The sequence below is a fragment of the Oncorhynchus tshawytscha genome, linkage group LG10 (assembly GCF_018296145.1).
Source record: "Oncorhynchus tshawytscha isolate Ot180627B linkage group LG10, Otsh_v2.0, whole genome shotgun sequence".
Classification (NCBI taxonomy): domain Eukaryota; kingdom Metazoa; phylum Chordata; class Actinopteri; order Salmoniformes; family Salmonidae; genus Oncorhynchus; species Oncorhynchus tshawytscha.
The window spans coordinates 22,708,567-22,732,641 of NC_056438.1; the positions used below are offsets into that span (position 1 = coordinate 22,708,567).

Genomic DNA, 24,075 nt, shown 5'->3' on the forward strand with positions numbered 1-24,075 from the left:
CTTCGAGCAAAAAAAGACGTTCCCATATTTTCCCTGGCCTTTTAAAAGGATGGACATGGTCGGCTCCCGGCGGCAGACGGCCAATGAAAACTCGAACCAGCCCTCTTACCATTTTCCAACATAGGGTCATTCTAATAATAATTTCTGCTTGACATTTTCCTAGATGGTCACTGGTTTGGCATCAAGTAAATGGCAACCAACCATTAATTATCAGTCACTCTTTTACTGTAAAAGAATGTTATATAAATAGATGTAAACCCATACGGTTACCTGTTGGCAACACTAGTAATTATTTTTACACAGAGTAGTGCTTGAGAATACTGCTTCCTGGGTCCTTCAAGCCATTCCATAAAATCAGAGCTGTCCTCTCTCCCCTATGCACTAGCATAGATCTGAGAGGATTGAATGGGTATAGGGAGAATGGTAGTAAATCCATCTTGCCCTCTGATAGTCAAGGTGGAATATAGAGCTAGTTAGAGGACTCGTCTTTGTATCTGTTCCACTAAGGCATTTTGTGAGCGCACGGGTAGCACCACTAAGACAATCTCCATTTTTAAGTAGTCCATTTTCTTATTGTACAACTTCTATGAGTTGGTTAACAAGCTGAAAGGGTGCATACTGGGGCAAAAAAGCACTTAGTCAGCCACCAATTGTGCAAGTTCTCCCACTTAAAAAGATGAGAGAGGCCTGTAATTTTCATCATAGGTACACTAACTATGACAGACAAAATGAGAAAAAAAATCCAGAAAATCACATTGTAGGATTTTTAATGAATTTATTTGCAAATTATGGTGGAAAATAAGTATTTGTTCAATAACAAAAGTTTCTCAATACTTTGTTATATACCCTTTGTTGGCAATGACAGAGGTCAAACGTTTTCGGTAAGTCTTCACAAGGTTCTCACACACTGTTGCTGGTATTTTGGCCCATTCCTCCATGCAGATATCCAGATCTCTGGCTAGGCCACTCCAGGACCTTGAAATGCTTCTTACGAAGCCACTCCTTCGTTGCCCGGGCGGTGTGTTTGGGATCATTGTCATGCTGAAAGACCCAGCCACGTTTCATCTTCAATGCCCTTGCTGATAGAAGGAGGTTTTCACTCAAAATCTCACGATACATGGCCCCATTCATTCTTTCCTTTACACGGATCAGTCGTCCTGGTCCCTTTGCAGAAAAACATCCCCAAAGAATGATGTTTCCACCCCCATGCTTCACAGTAGGTATGGTGTTCTTTGGATGCAACTCAGCATTCTTTGTCCTCCAAACACGACGAGTTGAGTTTTTACCAAAAAGTTCTATTTTGGTTTCATCTGACCATATGACATTCTCCCAATCTTCTTCTGGATCATCCAAATGCTCTCTAGCAAACCTCAGACGGGCCTGGACATGTACTGGCTTAAGCAGGGGGACACGTCTGGCACTGCAGGATTTGAGTCCTTGGCGGCGTAGTGTGTTACTGATGGTAGGCTTTGTTACTTTGGTCCCAGCTCTCTGCTGGTCATTCACTAGGTCCACCCGTGTGGTTCTGGGATTTTTGCTCACCGTTCTTGTGATCATTTTGACACCATGGGGTGAGATCTTGCGTGGAGCCCCAGATCGAGGGAGATTATCAGGGGTCTTGTATGTCTTCCATTTCCTAATAATTGCTCCCACATTTGATTTCTTCAAACCAAGCTGCTTACCTATTGCAGATTCAGTCTTCCCAGCCTGGTGCAGGTCTACAATATTGTTTCTGGTGTCCTTTAACAGCGCTTTGGTCTTGGCCATAGTGGAGTTTGGAGTGTGACTGTTTGAGGTTGTGGACAGGTGTCTTTTATACTGATAACAAGTTCAAACAGGTGCCATTAATACAGGTAACGAGTGGAGGACAGAGGAGCCTCTTAAAGAAGAAGTTACAGGTCTGTGAGAGCCAGAAATCTGGCTTGTTTGTAGGTGACCAAATACTTATTTTCCACCATAATTTGCAAATAAATTAATAAAAAATCCTACAATGTGATTCTGGATTTTTCTTTTCTCATTTTGTCTGTCATAGTTGAAGTGTACCTATGATGAAAATTACAGGCCTCTATCATCTTTTTAAGTGGGAGAACTTGCACAATTGGTGGCTGACTAAATACTTTTTTACCCCACTGTATAAAGACCACTTGCAGTTGTGGAATGTTTGCTCACGAGTATAATTCATTGGCTGATCCATCCTGATAACCTGGATGGAATTAAGTGATCCTTCCTTAACCCATAGGGAGTCACACCCAGTTGACGACTTCAACATGCAGATTGGCATTTATTGTCATTCATCTTACCCTGGAGGCAGCTCTGCAGAGTGAGCATGCAATTTGATTTTAAACTTAACCCTAACATTAAACTTACCCACACTGCTAACCCTAATGCCTAACCTGAAATTAAATTACTTTTTACAATGTAGCCAATTTTCACCTTGCAGCTGGCCCATTAGTGGAAATCGCTCAGTTCTGCCTCCAGGACAAGATTCATGACTATATACGTAAACCTGCCTTCAAAATGAGGCAAATCCTCAATAGCACTGCCCATGCTAAAATGGCTTTTGGGCACCGCAGTTGTCTATCTATGTCTATGAGGTGGAATTGTCACCATTTTGCTTATGCCTATCCAATCCTCCTAGATCCAATCAGTAGGGGCTAGGGGTTTATTTGGGATTTAAGAGATTTCTCTCTTCAGCTCGGCTGATAACTCAACTGTGCTGTAATTGCCGCCATCAATGTAGAAAGTTGCTAAAACCTTGAGAGACCTCTGGAGAAGATGACACCACGGAACTACCAGTTCTGAGGCCTGCTGCTCAGAGGCAGAAAATGAAGACAAAGGAGAATTGCAGGGTCCATTTGTGTAAAGGTTAGGGCTGGGGTAATGAATAACCTGGCTACATGGAGTGCTTGGCTACGCTCTTCCCTAGCTGCCCATAAGCTCATTTCAGGTGACACGGGAGTAATATCTGCTTCAAGGGAAGGGAAGGGGAAGGAGAGAGAGGGGGTTTCTGGGAAGGGAAAGGTGTGTGAGCTCTCCATCTCTCCATTCCAAGCTAATCCCCTTCCCTGACTGCCGGGGTGAAAATTATCCAGCACTTACCCATAATGACTTTATTTTTTCCATATCGATAAACCTGATATGTAGCTATATTTTTCAGCTGAATTTGTGTTAGAAATGTTAGATATATTCTGGTGGGAGGAAGTGTAGGACTCTACTTTTGAGAGATAAAGGTTGGTAAATATGCCTAGTGGAATGGCTTGTGTATGTCATTCAAAATTCTAATGGACAAGGATAATTCCGACTGATGTACAGTGCATGTTTACAGTATTCAGACCCCTTCCTTTCTTCCATATTTTCTTACATTACAGCCTTATTCTAAAAATGATTAATATATATATATTATATATATATATATATATAAATAAATATAATATATATATATATATAAATAATATATATATAAATATAAATATATATATAAATATATATATAAATATATATATAAATAATAAATATATATATATAATATATATATATATAAATATAAATAAATATATATATATATATATATATATAAATAAATAAATATATATATATATATATATATATATATATATAATAAATATATAAATAAATATATATATATATATATATAATATATATATAAATATATATATATATATAAATATATATATATATATAATATATATATATATAATATATATATATATATATATATATATATAATCTTCATCAATCTGCACACAATAAATTGACAAAGAGAAAACACGTTTGTTTTGCAAATATTGATTGTTTTGCAAAAAATAAACACATGGAAATATCTAAGGGTGTGAAAGTATTCAGACCCTTTTCCATAAGACTTGAAATTGAGTTAATGTGCACCCTGTTTATATTGAACATCCTTAAGATGTTTCTACAACTTGTTTGGTGTCCACCTGTGGCAAATTCAATTGATTGGACATAATTTGGAAAGGCAAACACCTCTTTATATAATTTCCCACAGTTAACAGCGCATGTCAGAGCTAAAACCAAATGAATTGTCCGTAGAGCTCCGAGACAGGATTGTGTTGAGGCAACAGATTTGGGGAAGTGTACAAAAAAAATTCTGCAGCATTGAAGGTCCCCAAGAACACAGTGGCCTCAGTGGAAGAGGTTCGGAACCACCAAGACTCTTCCAAGAGCTGGCCTCCCAGCCGAAATGAACAATCGGGGGAGAAGGGCCTTGGTTAGCGAGGTAACAAAGAAGCCGATGGTCACTCTGACAGAGCTCCAGAGTTCCTCTGTGGAGAACCTTCCAGAAGGGCAACCATCTCTGCAGCACTCCACCAATCAGGCCTTTATGGTACAGTGGCCAGACAGAAGCCACTCTTCAATATAAGGCACATAACAGCCTGCAAGGTGTTTGCTAAAAGGCACCTAAAGGACTCTCAGACCATGAGAAAAAAGATTCTCTGGTATGATGAAACCAAGATTGAACTCTTTAGCCTCAATGCCAAGCATCACTTCTAGAGGAAACCTGGCACCATCCCTACGGTGAAGCACGGTGGTGGCCGCATCATGCTGTGGGGATATTTTACAGTTGGAGGGACTCGGAGACTAGTCAGGATCGAGGGAAAGATAAATGGAGCAAAGTACACAGAGATCTTTGATGATAACACAGTCCAGAGCACTCAGGACCTCAGTCTGGAGTGAAGGTTCACCTTCCAACAGGACAATGACCCTAAGCACACAGCCAAGACAACACAGGAGTGGCTTCGGGACAAGTCTCTGAATGTCCTTGAGTGGCCCAGCCAGAGCCCAGACTTGAACCCGATCAAGAATCTCTGGAGAGACCTGAAAATAGCTGTGCAGCGACACTGCCCATCCAACCTGACAGAGCTTGAGAGGATCTGCCGAGAAGAATGGGAGAAACTCCCCAAAAACAGGTGTGCCAAGCTCGCTGCCAAAGGTGCTTTAACAAAGTACTGAGTAAAGGGTTTGAAAACGTATGTAAACGTGATAATTCAGTTTTGTATTTTTTATACATTTGCTAACATTTCTAAAAACCTGTTTTTGCTTGTCATTATGGGGTACAAATACAATTTAATCAATTTTACAATAAGGCTGTAATATAACAAAATGTGGAAAAGGTCAAGGGGTCTGAATACATTATGAACACACTGTATATCAGTGGCGGTTGGTGCAGTTTAAAAACCTCTTAATTAAGGATCCACTACTTTTTTTAAATTTTCACCTAAAATGACATACCCAAATCTAACTGCTTGCAGCTCAGTCCCTGAAGCAAGGATATGCATAGTGCAAAGTTTTAGACTGAGTTAATGAACCATTGCATTTTTGCTCAAAATGTTGTATCAAGACTACCCAAACGTGCCTAATTTGTTTATTATTAACTTTTCATGTTCAAAACTGTGCACTCTCCTCAAACAATAGCATGGTATTCTTTCACTATAATAGCTACTGTAAATTGGACAGTGCAGTTAGATCAATAAGAATGTATGCTTTCTGCAAATATCAGATATGTCTATGTCCTGGGAAATGTTCTTGTCACTTACAACCTCATGCTAATCGCATTAGCCTACGTTAGCTCAACATCCCGCAGGGGACCCACCGATCCTGAAGAAGTTTTAAGATGAGGGAGGACGGTCATTTTTTTAATGAGCATGGCCTTATTTTTACTACAGCATATTGGATGACTGCCATTCATATTCCATTCAGGCAGCTCAATGTAACATCGATAGGTCTAGGCTACAGCATGATATTCACATTTTCCCTATACCCAATCATGAAGTTGCTAGAACCTAGCTTATGAATGAAAGTTTACAACGTAGGTGCACAGGTCGAGATAAATTTGAGTAATCAAGGTAACAGACATTGACACATGCAAAACTGCCTTGCACACACATGCCTGCATCTAGCGGATCTAGAGTGTAATCATTAGTCCAACAGTTGAAAACAAGATTTTATTGGCTAAATTCAGGTATGTTTATCCCCATTTTGGTCCATTTGCTTCCGTTTAAGAAACAGATTTCAACAGAATTGGCGGAATGAATACACCCCTGATCACACGTAAACACAGTTCAATTTCATAGCAGCCACATACAAATGTGATCCCTTTGACCATTGAATAATTATTTTTTGCATCTACACACTCTCCTCCTCTCACCTTTTCCCTTCACTTGTGGACTTCAGTGCACAACACATCAGCTGCCTGTAACCAGGTGAAAAAAACCTTTCCAAGCCAATCCTTCATATCATAACCGCTAAACACAGCCTACATTGTTGTAACCATATTAACTAACGTCATAGTCAATGTAGCTACTAGAACTAACGTGTTAGTAAATCCGCTACAATCATGTAGTACAGTCAGCAAGCAGTTTAGCAGTTACACCGGCAGGCACCGGTTGCAATAAATTAATGAAACCAAAAGTTTACCTTGACTTGGAAGAGTTCCAGTGTTTGATAGCCATAGCCAGCTAGCTAACATAGCATCACTCTCTGTTTGAGCCGGGAGTTTGAGTAGGCTAAACATCCGCTAGTTAAGTACTCACATGTTATGCACTGTAATACTAGCAAGCTGTAGCTTATGCTTTCAGTATTAGATTAATTCTCTGAGTGGACAACATGTCAGTTCATGCTGCAAGAGCTCTGGTAGGGTGGAGGATGTCCTCATAATTACTGTGTAAGTCTATGGAAGGGGGTGAGAACTACGAGCGTCCTTGGTTTTGTGTTGTATTTTGTAAGTCAATTTACTCAAAGGAGGATGGAAACTAGCTGTGCTACGGCTACACCATGGTGCTACCTTACAGAGTGCTGTTGAGGCTACTGTAGACCTTCATTGCAAAACAGTGCTTAAACCAATTATTTGGTGACGTGAATATATTTAGTATAGTTTTGTAATGTTTCACTACTTTAAAAAAAAAAAATGAAATTCACTGAGGAGGATGGTCTTCTTCCTCTGAGGAGCCTCCACAGATGGTTATTGACATTAAAGCTCTTTTCAACTAGATTTAACACATCTGTTATTTTCATTTTCACACCTACATTAACATTAGATAAATCACCATAGATAAGACAGTGATACTCATGTATGACAAGTCATTCATCCTTGTCTAACATCTGTCACATGTAAATCAGCTCTACGGTGTAGTACATCAGGTTTCCATGTTTCTGTTGAAGGAGTCATTACTCTTACCCGCAGTGCACTGGCTTGGGGGCCATTTTGAAAGTAGTTCCAACCACGTGGTTCAAAATCCTCCCAAGCATCCAACAACTCTTTCAACATGGCCAATGCATTGAAAGTACTATTTGCCTGAAACAAGAAAGAGAGATAGTGTGGTGATTAAAATATGGAAAATTCCATCTCTAACCCTACTCCATTTGAAGGCATTCACACTGTGCTATCAAATTTATTTCGCAGCCAATCTGACCTTGAGAACACACTGCGTCTTCGTATTTTCACCTATCCTCCGGGGAGAATGATTTCATTTCTACCCCCGTTGTGACTAATGTAAACAGGGTTATTTACACCCAAGCACTGAGATGTAAACAATTGGGCTGCTAAGGGTGCGAAGACGGGCCCCTATGGCAAGACCGAGCCACTCGCTGTGAAGTCGGTGGATCTACTAAGACATTATCTTACTAGATATTCTTCACATCCAATTCCCCACAGCTTCTCACCATTGGTTTGTTTTGTTTATGCAGTTTCAAAATTATGTTAATTACGGGAGAAACGTCATGAAAAATAGATTATATCCCCTGAGTGTGTTCCCTATTTCCTCTCCCTGGCTCTTTCTTTGCGGTTTCTGGAGAGGGGTTCATAGCGTGTATCATCACGTTTTGATTTACCAGCTCATCTAAATGCCTCGTCTTGATTCGTGGTCTGAAAATACGCAATTAGATACAATCGCAAACATTTGAATTATTCAAGCTATTTACATCGGCACCCAAAGTCAATGTCCCCAACACTGTTATGAGTGTTGGGATCACAGAGTCCACATTCTTGCAGACATCCATTTTCTTTCAGTCTACTTGACTGACTTCAATTCAAATTGACACCAACCCTGGCAGACATGTGATGTGCATACAACATGAGTTTCTCCTTTGTGTTACCTCTTTCACCATTAGTCTAGTTGCAGGTGTGTCAGGGGTGTAGAGGATCTTCCCTTGGATTAGGGGCCGAAATGTCCTCCAAACAATACGTAGGCCAGGAGTTCCCTCAAGAGTGTCAATCAGTACTTTGCAGAAGGCACCTGGTGAGAGAGAAACATCTATTGTTCCCTCAAAAGCATGTGTAAATACACCTGTTAGCGAAAATTGTACAGACATCTGTCTGAATGAGTACATGGAGCAAACCGCCAAAATATAACACAAGATAAATTAATAAATGTCTTGATGAAAAACATGTTCTGTTGGCATCACATTTTCAGACCACATTTAATCCATCTGTTACAATCAAAGTTATCATCAAAATAAAAGTTTGTTAATCTGTTCTGTTTCAGGGTTAGAAACGGAAGATCTAGGATGCATCCTAAATGGCACCCTATTCCCTATAGTGGAATACTTTTGACCAGAGCCCTATGGGTACAAATAGAGACCATAGATTCCCAGAAATCACATCAAACCCTCACGCCACTGCTGAGAAAATAAACGGTAGTCTTCACATGCTTAATAATGGAAGTAGCAGGCGATATGACAACCGGTCAAGTTGACACTTTTCACTATGTGGAGGATTTATTGCAATTCCGACACTTCAAAGACTCAATTATTTTGTGTCGAACGACTCCATTAATGTGTAGCTAATAACACAATGGAGAGAGGAAGGAAGGGAGCAAGATATTTATATAGCAGTCCAGCACAGCTGAATACACACAGTAGGAGTTGGGAGCCAGGAGTGCTCAACACTGAGGGAGAAAACAAGTCAATATGCTCAGCTGCAGTGGGATCATTATTAATTTATCCAATCTGCCAATGTGAATATTGCCAGGTCGGTTGGAGCGCTGTGTAGGTTACACAGGACGATAGATCTGAGGGAATAGCAGGGTGAAAGATGCTGCAACCACCACTTGTTTGTGTTCTGTAGGGTGGGAGGATGTGTCTGACTGTCCTGTAAAGCGTCTCGGTATGTCTGTCTGCTTGCTTGCCTGCACATATTTGTCTGTCTGCCTGCCTACTGGACATGTCTCTATATCTGTGTCTCTGTTTCTGTCTGCCTCTATGTGTCGCTGTGTCTTTGTCTAACTGTCTGTGCTTTTGTGTGTGTCTTTTGGTCCGTCTGTCTGGGCTCAGGTGCGTAGGTCTATACTTAGCTCATCATCTCGACTCAAAAGCCTCTTCCACCTCTTCTATCACAGTGCTCCCTTAACCGCTGGCTACCTATCCCCCGTAAAAGATTTGTGGAAATTTTGAGTGCAGGAAGTGTGATAAATGTTAGCCTTTTGCCTTGCGGCCATCCCTTCTAAGGTGCTCCGGGGAAACTCTGTCGAGTGCTAATGGCCGCCCTCACTCCGGCCAGCTGTTTCCCCTGACCACACGTAATTTCCTATAATCATATCGCTTAGACAGGCAGTACACAGCATCACATGGCTTAGAGCTCTCCGTTCAATAAATATTGATATCAGGATGAATCTCTTCCACCCATTCTTATTCGTATGAATATTTATCTCCCCCAAAACTGTGACATATTCTTACCAAAGGTGTCTGATTTATCACACAGTGGTGGCAGTGAGGAACTGAATCCATATTTTACACAGGGAGCTGCAGCCAAGTAATTGCTCGGAGCCTCTAGTCAGCCCCTCATCATATCTGGCAAATTTAATACATTAGCGTTCCGCACAGTGCAGAAATAAGACTCTCTCACACACACACACACGCATACATTTTACTCTGCACACACACACACACACAGTCACACGCCTACCTATCGTGGCTAACACACACATCGCTCACTTAGACTGCACCGCTTCCAACATTCAAATAGAACTCTCCAGAATGTCATTCAAACAGGACTTTCTCTTAAGTGAAAGGCATACAATATTCCTTTCATCACTCACACACAGATACACACACATACTATTTGTGCAGACACACACAAATTCACATGAACATCTACAAACAATGCTCTACTGCAACTTCTACATCCAACTAAGGGCAATCAATGGTCAATTGGGCCGACCAACCAGTGCTCCCGCACATTGGCTAACAGGGCTATCTGCATTGTGTCTCACCCACCACCTGCCAACCCCTCTTTACGCTACTGCCACTCTCTGTTCATCATAGATGTATAGTCACTTTAAGCATATCTACATGTACATACTACCTTAATCAGCCTGACTAACCGGTGTCTGTATGTAGCCTCGCTACTTTTATAGCCTCGCTACTGTATATAGCCTGTCTTTTTACTGTTGTTTTTATTTCTGTACCTACCTATTGTTCACCTAATACATTTTTTGCACTATTGGTTAGAGCCTGTGCATTTCACTGTAAGGTCTACACCTGTTGTATTCGGCGCACATGACAAATAAACTTTGATTTGAATGTTTTACAATCATGTCAGTTCCCAGGAGTCTCCCTGTAGGAGCCTCCCTGTAGGAGCCTCCCTGTAGAAAAATAAATCAATATACAGTATATATACAGTACCAGTCAAAAGTTTGGACACACCTACTCATTCAAGGGTTTTTATTTATTTGTACTATTTTCTATTGTAGAATAATAGTGAAGAGATCAAAACTATGAAATAACACATATGGAATCATGTAGTAACCAAAAAAGTGTTAAGCAAATCCAACTATATTTTATATTCCTCAAAGTAGCCACCCTTTGCCTTGATGACAGCTTTGCAAACTCTTGGAATTCTCTCAACCAAATCCATGAGGAATATTTTTCCAACAGTCTTGAAGGAGTTCCCACCTATGCTGAGCACTTGTTGGCTGCTATTCCGTCACTCTGCGTTCCAACTCATCCCAAATCATCTCAATTGGGTTGAGGTTGGGGGATTGTGGAGGCCAGGTCATCTGATGCAGCATTCCTTTACTCTCCTTCTTGGTCGAATAGCCCTTACACAACCTGGAGGTGTTTTTTGGGTCATTGTCCTGTTGAAAAACAAAACATAGTCCCACTAAGTACAAACCAGATGGGATGGCATAACACTGCAGAATTCTGTGGTAGCCATGCTGGTTAAGTGTGCCTTGAATTCTAAATAAATCACTGACAGTGTCACCAGAAAAGCACCCCCACACCTCCTCCTCCATGCTTCACGGTGGGAACAACACATGCGGAGATCATCCGTTCACTTACTCTGCGCCTCACAAAGACACGGAGGTTGGAACCAAACTTCTCTAATTTGGACTTGTCAGACCAAAGGACAGATTTCCACTGGTCTAATGTACATTGCTCGTGTTTCTTGGTCCAAGCCAGTCTGTTCTTCTTATTTGTGTCCTTTAGTAGTGGTTTCTTTGCAGCAATTTGACCATGAAGGCCTGTTTCACTCAGTCTCCTCTGAACAGTTGATGTTGAGATGTGTCTGTTGAACTCTGTGAAGCATTCATTTGGGCTGCAATCTGAGGTGCAGTTAAGTCTAATGAACGTGTCCTCTGCAGCAGAGGTAACTCTGGGTCTTCCTTTCCTGTGGCGGTCCTCATGAGAGACAGTTTCATCATAGCGCTTGATGGTTTTTGCGACTGAAGTTGAAAAAACGTGACATGTTCTGGATTGACTGACATGTCTTAAAAATATGATGGACTGTCGTTTCTCATTGCTTTTTTGAGCTGTTCTTGCCATCATATGGACTTGGTCTTTTACTTTTATTTTCTGTAATTCACCCCTATCTTGTCACAACACAACTGATTGCCTCAAACACATTAAGAAGGAAAGAAATCCACTAATGAACTTCTAACAAGGCACAACTGTTAATTGAAATGCATTCCAGGTGACTACCTCATGAAGCTGGTTGAGAGAATGCCAAGAGTGTTCAAAGCTGTCATCAAGGCAAATGGTGGCTACTTTGAAGTATCTCAAATTTGTTTCAATTTGTTTTGGTTACTACATGATTCCATGTGTGTTATTTAATAGTGTTGATGTCTTCACTATTATTCTACAATGTAGAAAATAGTACAAATACAACAAAAAAACTTGGAATGAATAGGTGTGTCCAAACTTTTGACTGGTACTGTATATATACACTACCGTTCAAAAGTTGGGCGTCACTTAGAAATGTCCTTGTTTTTGATTTTTTTTTTTTTATGGCCATTAAAATAACATCAAATTGATCAGAAATACAGTGAAGACATTGTTAATGCTGTAAATGACTATAGTATCATTTAGTTCTAACAATGAACTTGTTGGGATGTTGGGAAACCGGGCCCAGGACTCTAAAACCCTGTTCCTGGAGAGCTCCCATCCTGAAGATATTTAACTCTAAGCCTAATCTAGTGCATCTGATTCTACTAAATAGTTGGTTGATCAGCTGAATCAGGTTAATTACGACTGGGGTTGGATTGAAGACCTACAGGAAGGTACAGTAGTTCTACAGGAACAGGGTTGGAAAGAACTGCTATGGGCTCTATCCATCATACATGTCAATGCCCTATACACACCATTTTCTCTATTATATGTGATTCCCCAGCACAGTTGGGAGTGTAAACAACGATCCAAAGGGCTCATTTCTCCTTTGTGGGATGCCATCTTAAAAAAATGTTTAACAAGTGTTTACTGCCACAGACAGCAGTTTACTACCCTGTTTTTTTCTTTATTGATGCCATAGGATGGTGCCTAATCCCAACATAAATTAATTTGGGAGGGGTACATTTTTTACCAAGAAACTTTGATAAGCCGTTTATTGTTTCTATTTTAGTTTTCCTCAGAGTCCACTTTGAGTCTTGCAAAAGAGACGTATTGTATATTGGTTATTGTAAAAGAGACGTGTATTCCCATACTCATGTCCTGTACAGAGCACTAAAAAGAAGCAAGTTAAGCTATTAGCATGCAGACAGAGGTGTTGGCACTCATTTCAAATGGCTGCTGCATTGTTTTAGTCATTTGTAGTGGCACCAGAACACAAATCCACTTTAGGGTGTACACTTTATTCCATGGAAAAACCAAACAGATTCAAATAAACATCCTGTGGATCCTCAAACTAACAGGCAATTAATGGAACAGGATAGAGCAGCCCCTAATTAGTACAATCCGAAAGACATTACACTTGAGAAATTGTGCTCAGTGGTAAGCGGAGGGACAAACACATTTGTGTAATGAGGAACTCAGCACTGTAAATAAATAGGTTGACTTGACAGGTCACATCCCTGGTAAGTTTTAAGATTCTCTCATTTTTTACTTTGGCGTCTCCTGGCCTCAGAAAACTTTTCCACTCTGTAAATAATCTATGAATATCTTAGCAGCCGACTATTTGTCAGGCTGAACAGACAAGGGCTCGGCTGCATTTTAAAACATGACCATTTGTTGGAAAACAGAGGCAGAAAAAAACGGGCTACATATTTATTAAATGTCATTGGGAATAGCAACGGTATGTGTATGCCTAGCTGGTTACTGTTATACTAAATGGATGTACTGTCATTGGAGGAAGCATATTGAAGCCCATTTCCCAGAACAATACTTCAGTGATCAGGGGAATCATACAGGTCCCACATGACAAGCGTGACCTTTGAAGCATTCATGAATGTCATTTCTAAACATGGTAGAGTGCCATGTCTGAGCTGTGTATACATTACCCAACATTGCTGTTTGACAGCTAAATGGATCCAAGACCACATAATAAGCCCTTTGCACAATAATAATAATAATAATAATAATATGCTATTCCAATCATTATTTAACATTTTCAGAAACTGTTGTACAACACAATTCCTTAACAGTAAGACAATTGACACATTAAAGAAACCTCCTTGGACTGTTCAAAACTGATGTTATCATTCTAGGAACAGTACTAACACTGTAAGAACATTGTGGGGGGCCACCCAAGTGGCGCAGTGCTAGCTTGCCACTAGAGATTCTGGGTTCGAGTCCAGTCTCTGTCGCAGCTGGCCGCGACCGGGAGACCCATGGGGAGGCGCACAATTGGCCCAGCGTCGTCCGGGCAACGGGAGGGTTTGGCCGGCAGGGATGTCCTTGTCCCATCGTGCACTAGCGACTCCTGTGGCGGGCCGGGCGCAGTGCACACTGACATGGTCGGCAGGTGTACGATGTTTCCTCCAACACATTGGTGCAGTTGGCTTCCGGATTAAGTGGGCATTGTGTCAAGAAGCAGTGTGGCTTGGTTGGGTTGTGTTTCGGAGGATGCATGGCTCTCGACCTTCGCCTCTCCCGAGTCTATTGGAGTTGCAGCGATGAGACAAAACTGTAACTACCAAACGGATACCATGAAATTGTGGAGAAAAAGTGGGAGCGATGGCAAACTTGATTTCTCAGCTCACCTCCAATTCCTTCGAAATGTGTTATTTTGTGTTGAGATTGAAGTATTACTAACAACCTTGTAACATGTACAAAGGTGGGGTCAAAAGAAAAGATGGTGAAGAAGAAATTTAGGGAAACTGAGGCCCTGTGTAAAGAGCTCCACGACACCATTTGCAGGCTTCTACACCTGTATTGCTTGCTGTTTGGGGTTTTAGGCTGGGTTACTGTACAGTACTTTGTGACATCAGCTGAAGGGCTTTATAAATACATTTGATTGATTGCAGGTCCTGGTGACTAAAGCCAACAATTCAGTTAATGCTTTGGCCGTGGAAGGCTTGAGCGAGTCTCTTAAACAGACTGAGGGGAAATACGACCAGCTTCACTCCAAGGTGTGTGAGAACAAATGAAAGATGCAGACTACGAAAAAAAGGACATGTCCTTAAAAGTGACAGAAATTGAGGAAAGAAATCGTATGTCAAATTTGAAACGGTGGGACTTGACAACTCAGAGGAAGGGTCGGACTCCATTGGTTTCTAAAAATAAATCAGTCAATTTGGAGCCTGGACATCCACATCGAGAGGGCGCACCGCGTATTCAGCAAAGGCATCGGGTCTGAGCGGTCCAGAACCCTGATCTTTAATCTGATGGATTACACTGACCACCAGGCTATCCTGCAAGGGGCAAGGACCGTTTTCCCCATTATGCACAAACACCAAAATCTGCAGTTCTTTCTGGATTACAGTGCAGAGACCACAAAGAAGAGAACTGCATTCACTCCGGTAAAGAAGAAGATGATGGCGCTTGGTCTACAGATATTCTGCAGTATCTTGCACTCCTTAAGCTAACGCATGGAGGCAACAGGATTATCTTCAACTCACTCAGGGAGGCAGAGGATTTCCTCTGATCAACTTTCGAGGCAAATGGTACTTCGAACCCAGGCCGCAGTGCCAATCCAGACTTGGATCGCGGAGAAGACAAAGTTGCACAGGAGATGGACATCTCTTCACCCCGGGATAGAGCGGTAGCGACTGTGTTGCGGCTGACTAGCTTGCTATCTAGCTAGGTCCTTGAATTGTTTATCTATTTCTAGTAGACATAAACTAACCTTAGCTACAGCTCTGTGCTTCACAGAACCGAGTTTATGAATTAACTGGCGTGGCGAGTAGTTTTGTTGTGAGGACTTTACTGAACCGTTTCTTCCGAACTGAAAGAACACATTGAATTTGTTTTTTAGATAAAGACAAGCAACTTGTCTGTTACTGTTAGTGGAAGGGGGAGTAGTTGGCTGGTCGGCTAGCTAGTGAAACTATCAAGAAACACAACAATAGTTCAGGAGGAAGACTGCAATGACATGTATGGATGATTAGCTACTGTATGGAAATATGTATCCTCTGTTGTCTTTAATGTCACTGCATGTACCATGCACTTTCAAGGTAAATGCTGTCTTTATTGTTGGTCTTGGTTGATATAAAACTCCAGATCTCAGCGACTCTTTGCTATGGTTCCATTATGGTCATCTCATTGTGGGGGGAGATTTTAATGCAATGATTAACCCAGCGTCAGATAACTTCTCAAGTAGTCAGGATTCTCTTCCTGCGTCTTCCCTTGTGCTGAGAACATTTACTGCAGAACTGAATTTAATATACATATGGCAGACTCTGCTCTACATACAGTTAATTCTAGAATATGATCTTTGTCATACCTTCACTAATCGAAAATATATCAACATTGGAGATGTTGCCCATTTTGATATCTGATCACTCTCCTGTGATGTGCACAATAACCCATTTTAATACATTTTCCTCGAGCTCGTAGATGGTGTTTCAATGATTCTTTGTTGTTGAACCCAGGATTTACAATGTAGATCATTCAACAGTTGGAAGAATGATTGGTAATCAATAGGGAGCAGTATGAGAGTCCTCAGACATTATGGGAAGCAGCTAAATGTTTTATCAGAAGCAAATGTATAGTATTTTCCTCGACATTAAACTCTGCCAGAAATAAGCGCTACACAGAGATTGAGACCGAGGTCGCTGGAGAGAGAGCAGACGGATGCATTCTCAGAGGAGAGGTCAAATAAACTCTTAGCATTGAGAGGGGAATTCAACGCACTCTCATTGCACAAAGCTGAATTTTTTATGCACTGAACTAAACAGAAATATTTTCATGGGGACAGACCTAGTAGATTGCTTGCTTTGTGGCAGGAGCAGAATGAGTCTAAGACATCAATTAATGCTATACGCTTAAGTGATGGGCAAGTAGTCACAGATCCTGAAGAAATAAATTACATTTTTAAATATTTGTTATAGTGCCTTTTACTCATCAGAAGCTACACTTGATATGCAAAGGAGCAAGTTATTTATGCAGAATTTGGCTTTAACTAAATGGGATTTATTAGACAGAGCTGCTGGAACAACCTGTAACCTTAGAAGAGCTGGGGATGCGGTCAGGGCTCTACAAAAAGGGAAATCTCCCTTGCTTGATGGAACTATATCTGGTTCTATGGGATAAAGTTGATCCCCTGATTTTGCACTCCATTAATTATGCTATTGAGACTGTGTCACTCCATAGCGACCAGAACATTGCATGAATTACTCTGTTACTGAAGAAGGGAAAAGACTCGCTTGAATGTCTCCCTGATTTGTGGGGATGCAAAGTTAAATGCAAAAGTATTGGCCATGTGTATTGATCTCTTGGTGTGTAAGTTAATACACCATGACCAAACTGGCTTTGTTAAAAGGGAGATTGGCTGCAGATAATGTATGCATGTTATTGACATTGCTGACAATTTGCTGACAATTTACGTCACGACTACTCTGTTTTGTCACTTGATGTTGAAAAGGCATTCAACCGGTTAGAATGGGGATATCTATGGATTGTTTTGGAGCAGTTTGAGTTCAATCATAATTTCATTCTCTATGATAAAAACATTTTACAACAGTCCCACTGCGTCAGTGACATCTGGTACTTGTCAATCGTCTCCATTTCCAGTACAACGCGGATCTAGACAAGATTGTCCTATGTCCCCACTGCTTTTTGCTCTGTCACTAGAGCCCTTTGCACAGGCTGTCAGATAAAGTATGACTATCTCCAATTGCAATTCATGGGTCTACAAACTTTATCTCACATCATACAGATGAGATCATTCTGTTCCTCTTCAATGTTGGGTCCTCTCTCTCTCATGTACTGGAGTTGTTTGATGAGTTGGCTGGATACAAGATAAACTGGACCAAATCTGTGTTCCTCTAAATGAAGCAGCTATGCTCAGTTACCCTCTTTTGAACCAATAAGCACCAGCTTTACTTATTTGGATGTTAAAATACATCCTACTTTGCAGAAAATTGTTAGAGACAACTTCTATGGCCTGTTGCAAAACGCTAACAAGGATTTGCAGAGGTGGTCTAATCTAACTATTGTTACAGGGCAGAGTTACCCCAGTGAAAATGAATATCTTGCCCCGGGTTAACTTTTTATTCTTTATGATCCCTTTATCGCCACCTCCAACATTTATCTCTAACTTTATATGAAGTGGAAAAGGGGCTAGGATCAAACTCCCTACTTTGCGGCATGCTAAATGCACAGGAGGTTCGCAACTTACATCGTTCGGCTTTTCAAATAAGAGCATTACAAGTGTGAATGGACCGTCAATCACTTGTACCTTGGAGAGCTGTTGAATCTGATCTGGTTAAATCACATCGACTAAAACAGTTTGTATTTGCCGGGGTTGGTAGCACAGTTCTGAACTCCTTGAATATATGGAAGAGGGTGTAAAAGTTAATAGGTCATCAGGTCATCTCCAATATGGAACCATTTCAAATAATTGCAGTTGGACATCCTTTCACACAGGCCTATTGGTCTTCAAAGGGTGTTTATGTTTTGAAGGATCACATTTATTTCAAATCAAAAGTACTTATAAAGCCCTTGTTGTATCAGCAGATGTCACAAAGAGCTTATACAGAAACCCAGCCTAAAACCCCAAACAGCAAGCAATGCAGATGTAGAAACAGATGTATATATATTGAGATTGGCTTTGCACAGATTTCAGGATATTAAAGACAACTATTCCCTGCCAGGATCCTCATACTACCTGCATCTGCAGTTAAGGTCAGCTATGAAGGCTTATGGTGTACCCTGGAATTTGCCCTTGCCACCCAATGGCAGGCTGGATAGGTCCAGATAGGAGTTTTAGAGGGCTAGTAGCAGAGATATATGACACACTTGCAGGGAAGACTTATAAAATATTACCCATGGAGGTGGTATGGGAGACAGAGTTGGAGAGGATGGGATTAAACCCTGATTGGGATCGGATATGGTCAAATCTGAGTGAGGGATCTAAGAATCTTAGCCAGCTCATTCACTTCAAATTGATTTACAGAAAATATGCAATTCCATATAAACGTTTTCTGATTAAAATAATAAATCCAAACTGCACACACTGTACAAACAATGTTGTCACACACATATTTTGGAGTGACATATGCTCAGTGCTGTCAAGATTGATGATGGTAAGCTTTATCTCAGATCCTTACCTGTGCCTGCTGAATGATGATTCATCTTTATCTTTGACACTTATTCCACATCGAATTCTACTAGCTGGATTTACAGCAGCAAAGAAAACTATTGTGCAGTTACGGTGGAATTCGGGGGTTGGCTCTGGAAATTGACTATATGTTTTCCAAAATATTGCTCATTTGGAATGCACAACAGCAAAACAATAGGGCGATTCCGTCCACAGTGCAGCATGGGCAGGGATATCCTCCGCCCTAAGAGACCGACTGGTTGGCTGACTTGCCTATCTTTTCTTCCCCTTTTTTTTTGTTTCTTTTTGACTATCTCTACTATTTGAGAAGTTTGCTACGGGCTGTTGGCGGGAGATGGGTGGGAGGCTTGGCCAAACTTGTACATTCAATTGTATTTTACTTCTGTGATTTTTCATGGGCTGGAGCTGCATGTACAGTATAACTCCAAGCATTTTTTTATCAAGGTCAAGGTAGGAGTATTGTATTCATCATTTTGTTATCCTCGAATTGGCTTAGTGTTTATTCTTTGAGGTGGGGAAAAGATCATGCATTACTAGATGCTGTCAGCAGACTAGTCCCAGATGTTTTGGAATGCTTCTATTTAGGGCCTGGTTTTAATGCTCGCGTAGGGGTTTCTTTTCTCTCCACAGTCTCTCTTCCTACCCCACGGTGATGGGTACTCCATGTATAACATTGTTTGGGCCTCCCACACAATGGCGCAGCATTCTAAGGCACTGTATCTTAGTGCAAGAGATATCACTACAGACCCGGGTTCAGTCCCAGGCTGTGTCGTAGCCAGGCCGTGACCATAGCCCAGCGTCGTTCGGGTTAGGGGAGGGTTTGGTCGGCCGGCATGTCCTTATCCCATCGCGCTCTAGCGACTCCTTGTGGCACGCCGGGCGAGCTGACTCATGTCCCCAGTTGTACAGTGTTTCCTCTGACACATTGGTGCGGCTGGCTTCCGGGTTAAGCGAGCAGTGTGTCAAGAAGCATTACGGCTTGACAGGGTCGTGTTTCGGAAGATGCATGGCACTCGACCTTCGCTTCTCCTGAGTCCGGACGGGAGTTGCAGTGAAGGGACAAGACTGTAACTACCAATTGAATAACCCAAAATTGGGGAGAAAAAGGAGTAAAAAAAACATTGTGTGTTTGGCATCGCACGTGTGTTATGTTTGTTCTTTTCTGTCAATGCATTTTCATTTTTGCAGAAAATATTTTTTGTTGTTGTTGTGTGAACTCAAACTAATTACACAAACAAAGTAAGAACATTGAGGGAATTATCTGTTCACCCTAATACAAATATTGTATGCAGTGTGAATTACGGTTGAGATATGAGCTCCCCTAAATGCAACAAAAGTCAAAGTTTCAGGGGGCTCGAATTGAACTATTCACCTATTTCTTTCAAATGCAATGTTGGACTGACAAGGTGGTAAATATGACAATAAAAGCTTCAACAACTGAAATCAGTATTTGGATTGGTCAAGGCAGAGTGCACTATTAACAATACTTACTGGAATTGCTGCTCCTGGCCTTGTTTTCTGTGTCATTCCTCATCGCTCCAAAAGCAGGGAAATTCATGGTGGTCTTGGTGGAGTTGGAGTTTGATACTTTACCACAAAGTAGGATGTTCAGACTGCCAAATGCATCTGCTCTGAAATCCAGCCTATCAGCGGCCTTGAACAACATTGAGTTCTGCAACTTGTTCATCTGTATTGGTGGGGGTGTCATTGGAGGAAGATGCACAACTACATTTCAGAACATCACAGTATAGTACTTAATCTATTGACTTCAAGACAACAAATTGATATGATTACAACACAATATCATGCAATTTCTCAATAGACTTGTCTTTAAATTTCCGTTATTGTTATTGATTACAATGAGTCATACAAGCCCAGGTCACTAGGCGACACAGGTGTTCTCAACAGAAACTAATACTGAATGTTATTGGATTTCCATGTAGGCCCACTGTCCTTCAGATGGAAAATAACTACCACACCCACCTCATCAATCACGGTTAAGGCATCCTCTGTAGTTTTTCTCACTAATCCAAAGGTCTCGGACGGAGCCAAATCCAAAGCTGAAGGTAGCTAAATGAGGGAATAAGAAGTTGATTTAGCAAACATTGTTGATTTCTATTCAATATATAATGTGTTTTGTTTGTAACAGGCTCAGTGTTTTAAAGGTTAAATTATGTATTTTACAACTTCATGTTAGATGGTTCCTCAATCTGAATTGCACTGTTGCCCTTATCACTCCCACTGATTTTTAGCTAGCGTTGGTTAAAGTTCGCTCATGTTCGTAGTGGCTATTAAAAAAAAAAACATGGATTACAGTTTATTCTAGCCCATAGACTTTATTCTAGCCCATAGACTTTATTCTAGCCCATAGACTTTATTCTAGCCCATAGACTTTATTCTAGCCCATAGCACTATATAAAGTGCTGTTACTGTAACAATGGAAAAACATCCTAGATGCAGCATTTTTCAAACAGTGCCCTCCTTCAAAAGCATTGGGTGCATGAGGCCTGTGGTAAGTTTTAGTCTAAGCAATGTCAAAACTAATATCTTCCCCAACAATGTTTATTGTGGATGTATTTTTATAAAATGGCAGGAATATGATTCATAGCCATACCACATATCTGATGTTTAGAACACAATGGCCCAAGGCAGCCCAGCCACTGCACATGTCCTTTGAAACACTATCATTTCCATGTGTCAGGAGTATGCTAACATGAGTCCCTCATTGAACCTTCACTGAGAAAAACAATATAGCTCAAATCCATAGAGGGAGAGTGCTAAAGAGAGAAAATGAATCCTAAATCCCCCAGTTGTATTTATGAAAAGTTTAAGCCACAGAGCATTTACAAATTCAAGGAGGTGTCACTCGAATCCCCGTTTATCCTGCAGCCCTCATTGAGTTCAGTATATTCATTTTGGTTCAATTTTACCGTCGGCAGCAATACACAAGGAAGCCGAGACGTGCTGATTAGAAAAGCATGGGCATCTCACTTAGGAAATTTGGGATGAAACAGCTTGAAATCACAGCTAAGTAGTCAATGGGCAGAAAGAGAGGTCTTGGGCTGTATCGTATTAATGGCTTGATAAGTAGACCCATGGCACAAGGCAATCTCTCAGAGCCATTGGGGGAACTCTATGATGTTTCGCTCTTTATTCTCCGCATGATCTGTCATTTCTCAGCTGTGTTTCCAAGGGAGGCTAGAGCATGGAATGGTGTTACAAAAATAGAACATTCATTTCATTGTGGACTCAGAAACCACAGAGGTTACCAAGACAGTGACCTTACTAGATGTAATGGGAACTTTAATGGATACTGTAACTTCAGAAGGAATGCCCCCAAAAGAACCTCCTCAGATTTTTGTTGTTTCAGAGTTCATAACATCCAAGCACCCTACTTTGTCACTGAAAATGAGTCTGGGACCAAAACGAATGTTACTTTGACCTTAAGTAATAGCTCTGTAATTTACTGTACTTTCACAACACAGTATGACTGGTTACTACAATACATTTACCATGTGATGGGGGCTATATCTTAATGTTGTTTCAGAATGTGTAGTTGATTCTGTTGATGCTATTGATGTCATACAGTTTATTCGGAAAGTATTTAGACCCCTTGACGTCTTACACATTTTGATAAGTGGACAGCCTTATTCTAAAATGGATTAAATAAAAACAATCCTCAATAATCTACACACAGTACCACATAATGACAAAGCAAAAACTGGTTTTTAGAAATGTGTATAAATTTATGACAAAGAATCAACTGAAATATCACATTAAAATAGGTATTCAGACCCTTTACTCAGTACTTTGTTGAAGCACCTTTGGCAGTGATTACAGCCTCGAGTCTTCTTGGGTATGATGCCACAAGCTTGACACACCTGTATCTGTGGAGTTTCTCTCATTCTTCTCTGCAGATCCTCTCAAGCTCTGTCAGGTTGGATGGGGAGTGTCGCTGCACAGCTATTTTCAGGTCTCTCCAGAGATCAATTGGGTTCAAGTTTGGGCTCTGGCTGGCCACTCAAGGACATTCAGAAACTTGTCCTGAAGCCACTCCGGCGTTGTCCTGGCTATGTGCTTAGGGTTGTTGTCCTGTTGGAAGGGGAACCTTCGCCTCAGTCTGAACACTCTGGAGCAGGTTTTATCAAGGGTCTTTCTGTACTTTGCTCCGTTCATATTTCCCTCGATCCTGACTAGTCTCCCAGTCCCTGCCATTGTAAAACATCCCAACAGCATGATGCTGGCACCATCATCATGGAGAGTCTTCATTCCCAGGAAGATTTGAGGCCGTAATTGCAAAATGTTTGCTTTGTCTTTATGGGATATTATGTGTAGATTGATGAGGAAAAGAAACAATTTAATCAATTTTAGAATAAGGTTTTAATGTAACAAAATATGTAAAAGGTCACAGGGTCTGAATACTTTCCAAATGCACTTTATATTGCACTGGTTCCACCAGCCATCAGTATTATCAGGACTTTGTGTTCTTATGTATTCCTGTGTGTCTTTATTGTCCCTGTAGCTATGTGCCCAATGCTGGTGACAAATCCAATTTCCCCTCTGGGGATAAATTACTTTTATTCAATTAAATTATTCTGTTTAAAACACACTACCAACCACTTTGTTTTCCAGAAAATATCCACATTGCAAAAGTAATATTTCTAAGCTACTGTAATGTGCACCTGGACCCTTGAAAGACAAGATAGCGCCGGTTACTTTCTGTACAATGCTCCCTATAACCTCACTATATTGTGCTCTGTGTTCCCTTAAAAATATATATTATGTCTCAACACAACTAAATCACCCACTACCACTCAATGCTGTCTCGATAAACCCAGACTAAATTTTTTTTATTTCTAAAGTCCCTTTCTTTATGTATTTGTTATCACCACTTTTCTTCAACCCCAAGCTCTCAGTGTGTGAAAGGGTATTTTTTTCCCCCCTCCATTTTGCTCAGGGGGGCCAGATGACTTTTTTTTGCCATATCTTGTCTGGCATTTTCTTCGATGACTGAAAATGCCTCCAAGCTTAAGTTGTTCAAATGGCTTTTTTTCCCCTCCATGAACTTCTTGCCTCATCACTTATTCATTGCTTTTGCTGTCCCACAAATT

The 24,075-nt window shown here is 40.9% G+C and overlaps 1 protein-coding gene across 3 annotated transcripts in view; it reads right to left on the bottom strand.

Moving 5' to 3' along the window:
• LOC112259966 (phospholipid-transporting ATPase ABCA1) overlaps positions 1 to 24,075 on the bottom strand; it is a 247,860-nt gene that overhangs the window by 194,825 nt on the left and 28,960 nt on the right. For all 3 annotated transcript variants that reach the window (XM_042328357.1, XM_024434680.2, XM_024434681.2), the window contains exons 8-11: positions 20,948 to 21,034; positions 20,456 to 20,651; positions 8,131 to 8,270; positions 7,214 to 7,330 (exon numbers count right to left, since the gene is read on the bottom strand). In XM_042328357.1, the coding sequence (XP_042184291.1) occupies positions 7,214 to 7,330; positions 8,131 to 8,270; positions 20,456 to 20,651; positions 20,948 to 21,034 (540 nt within the window). The remainder of the gene's footprint in view (positions 1 to 7,213; positions 7,331 to 8,130; positions 8,271 to 20,455; positions 20,652 to 20,947; positions 21,035 to 24,075) is intronic.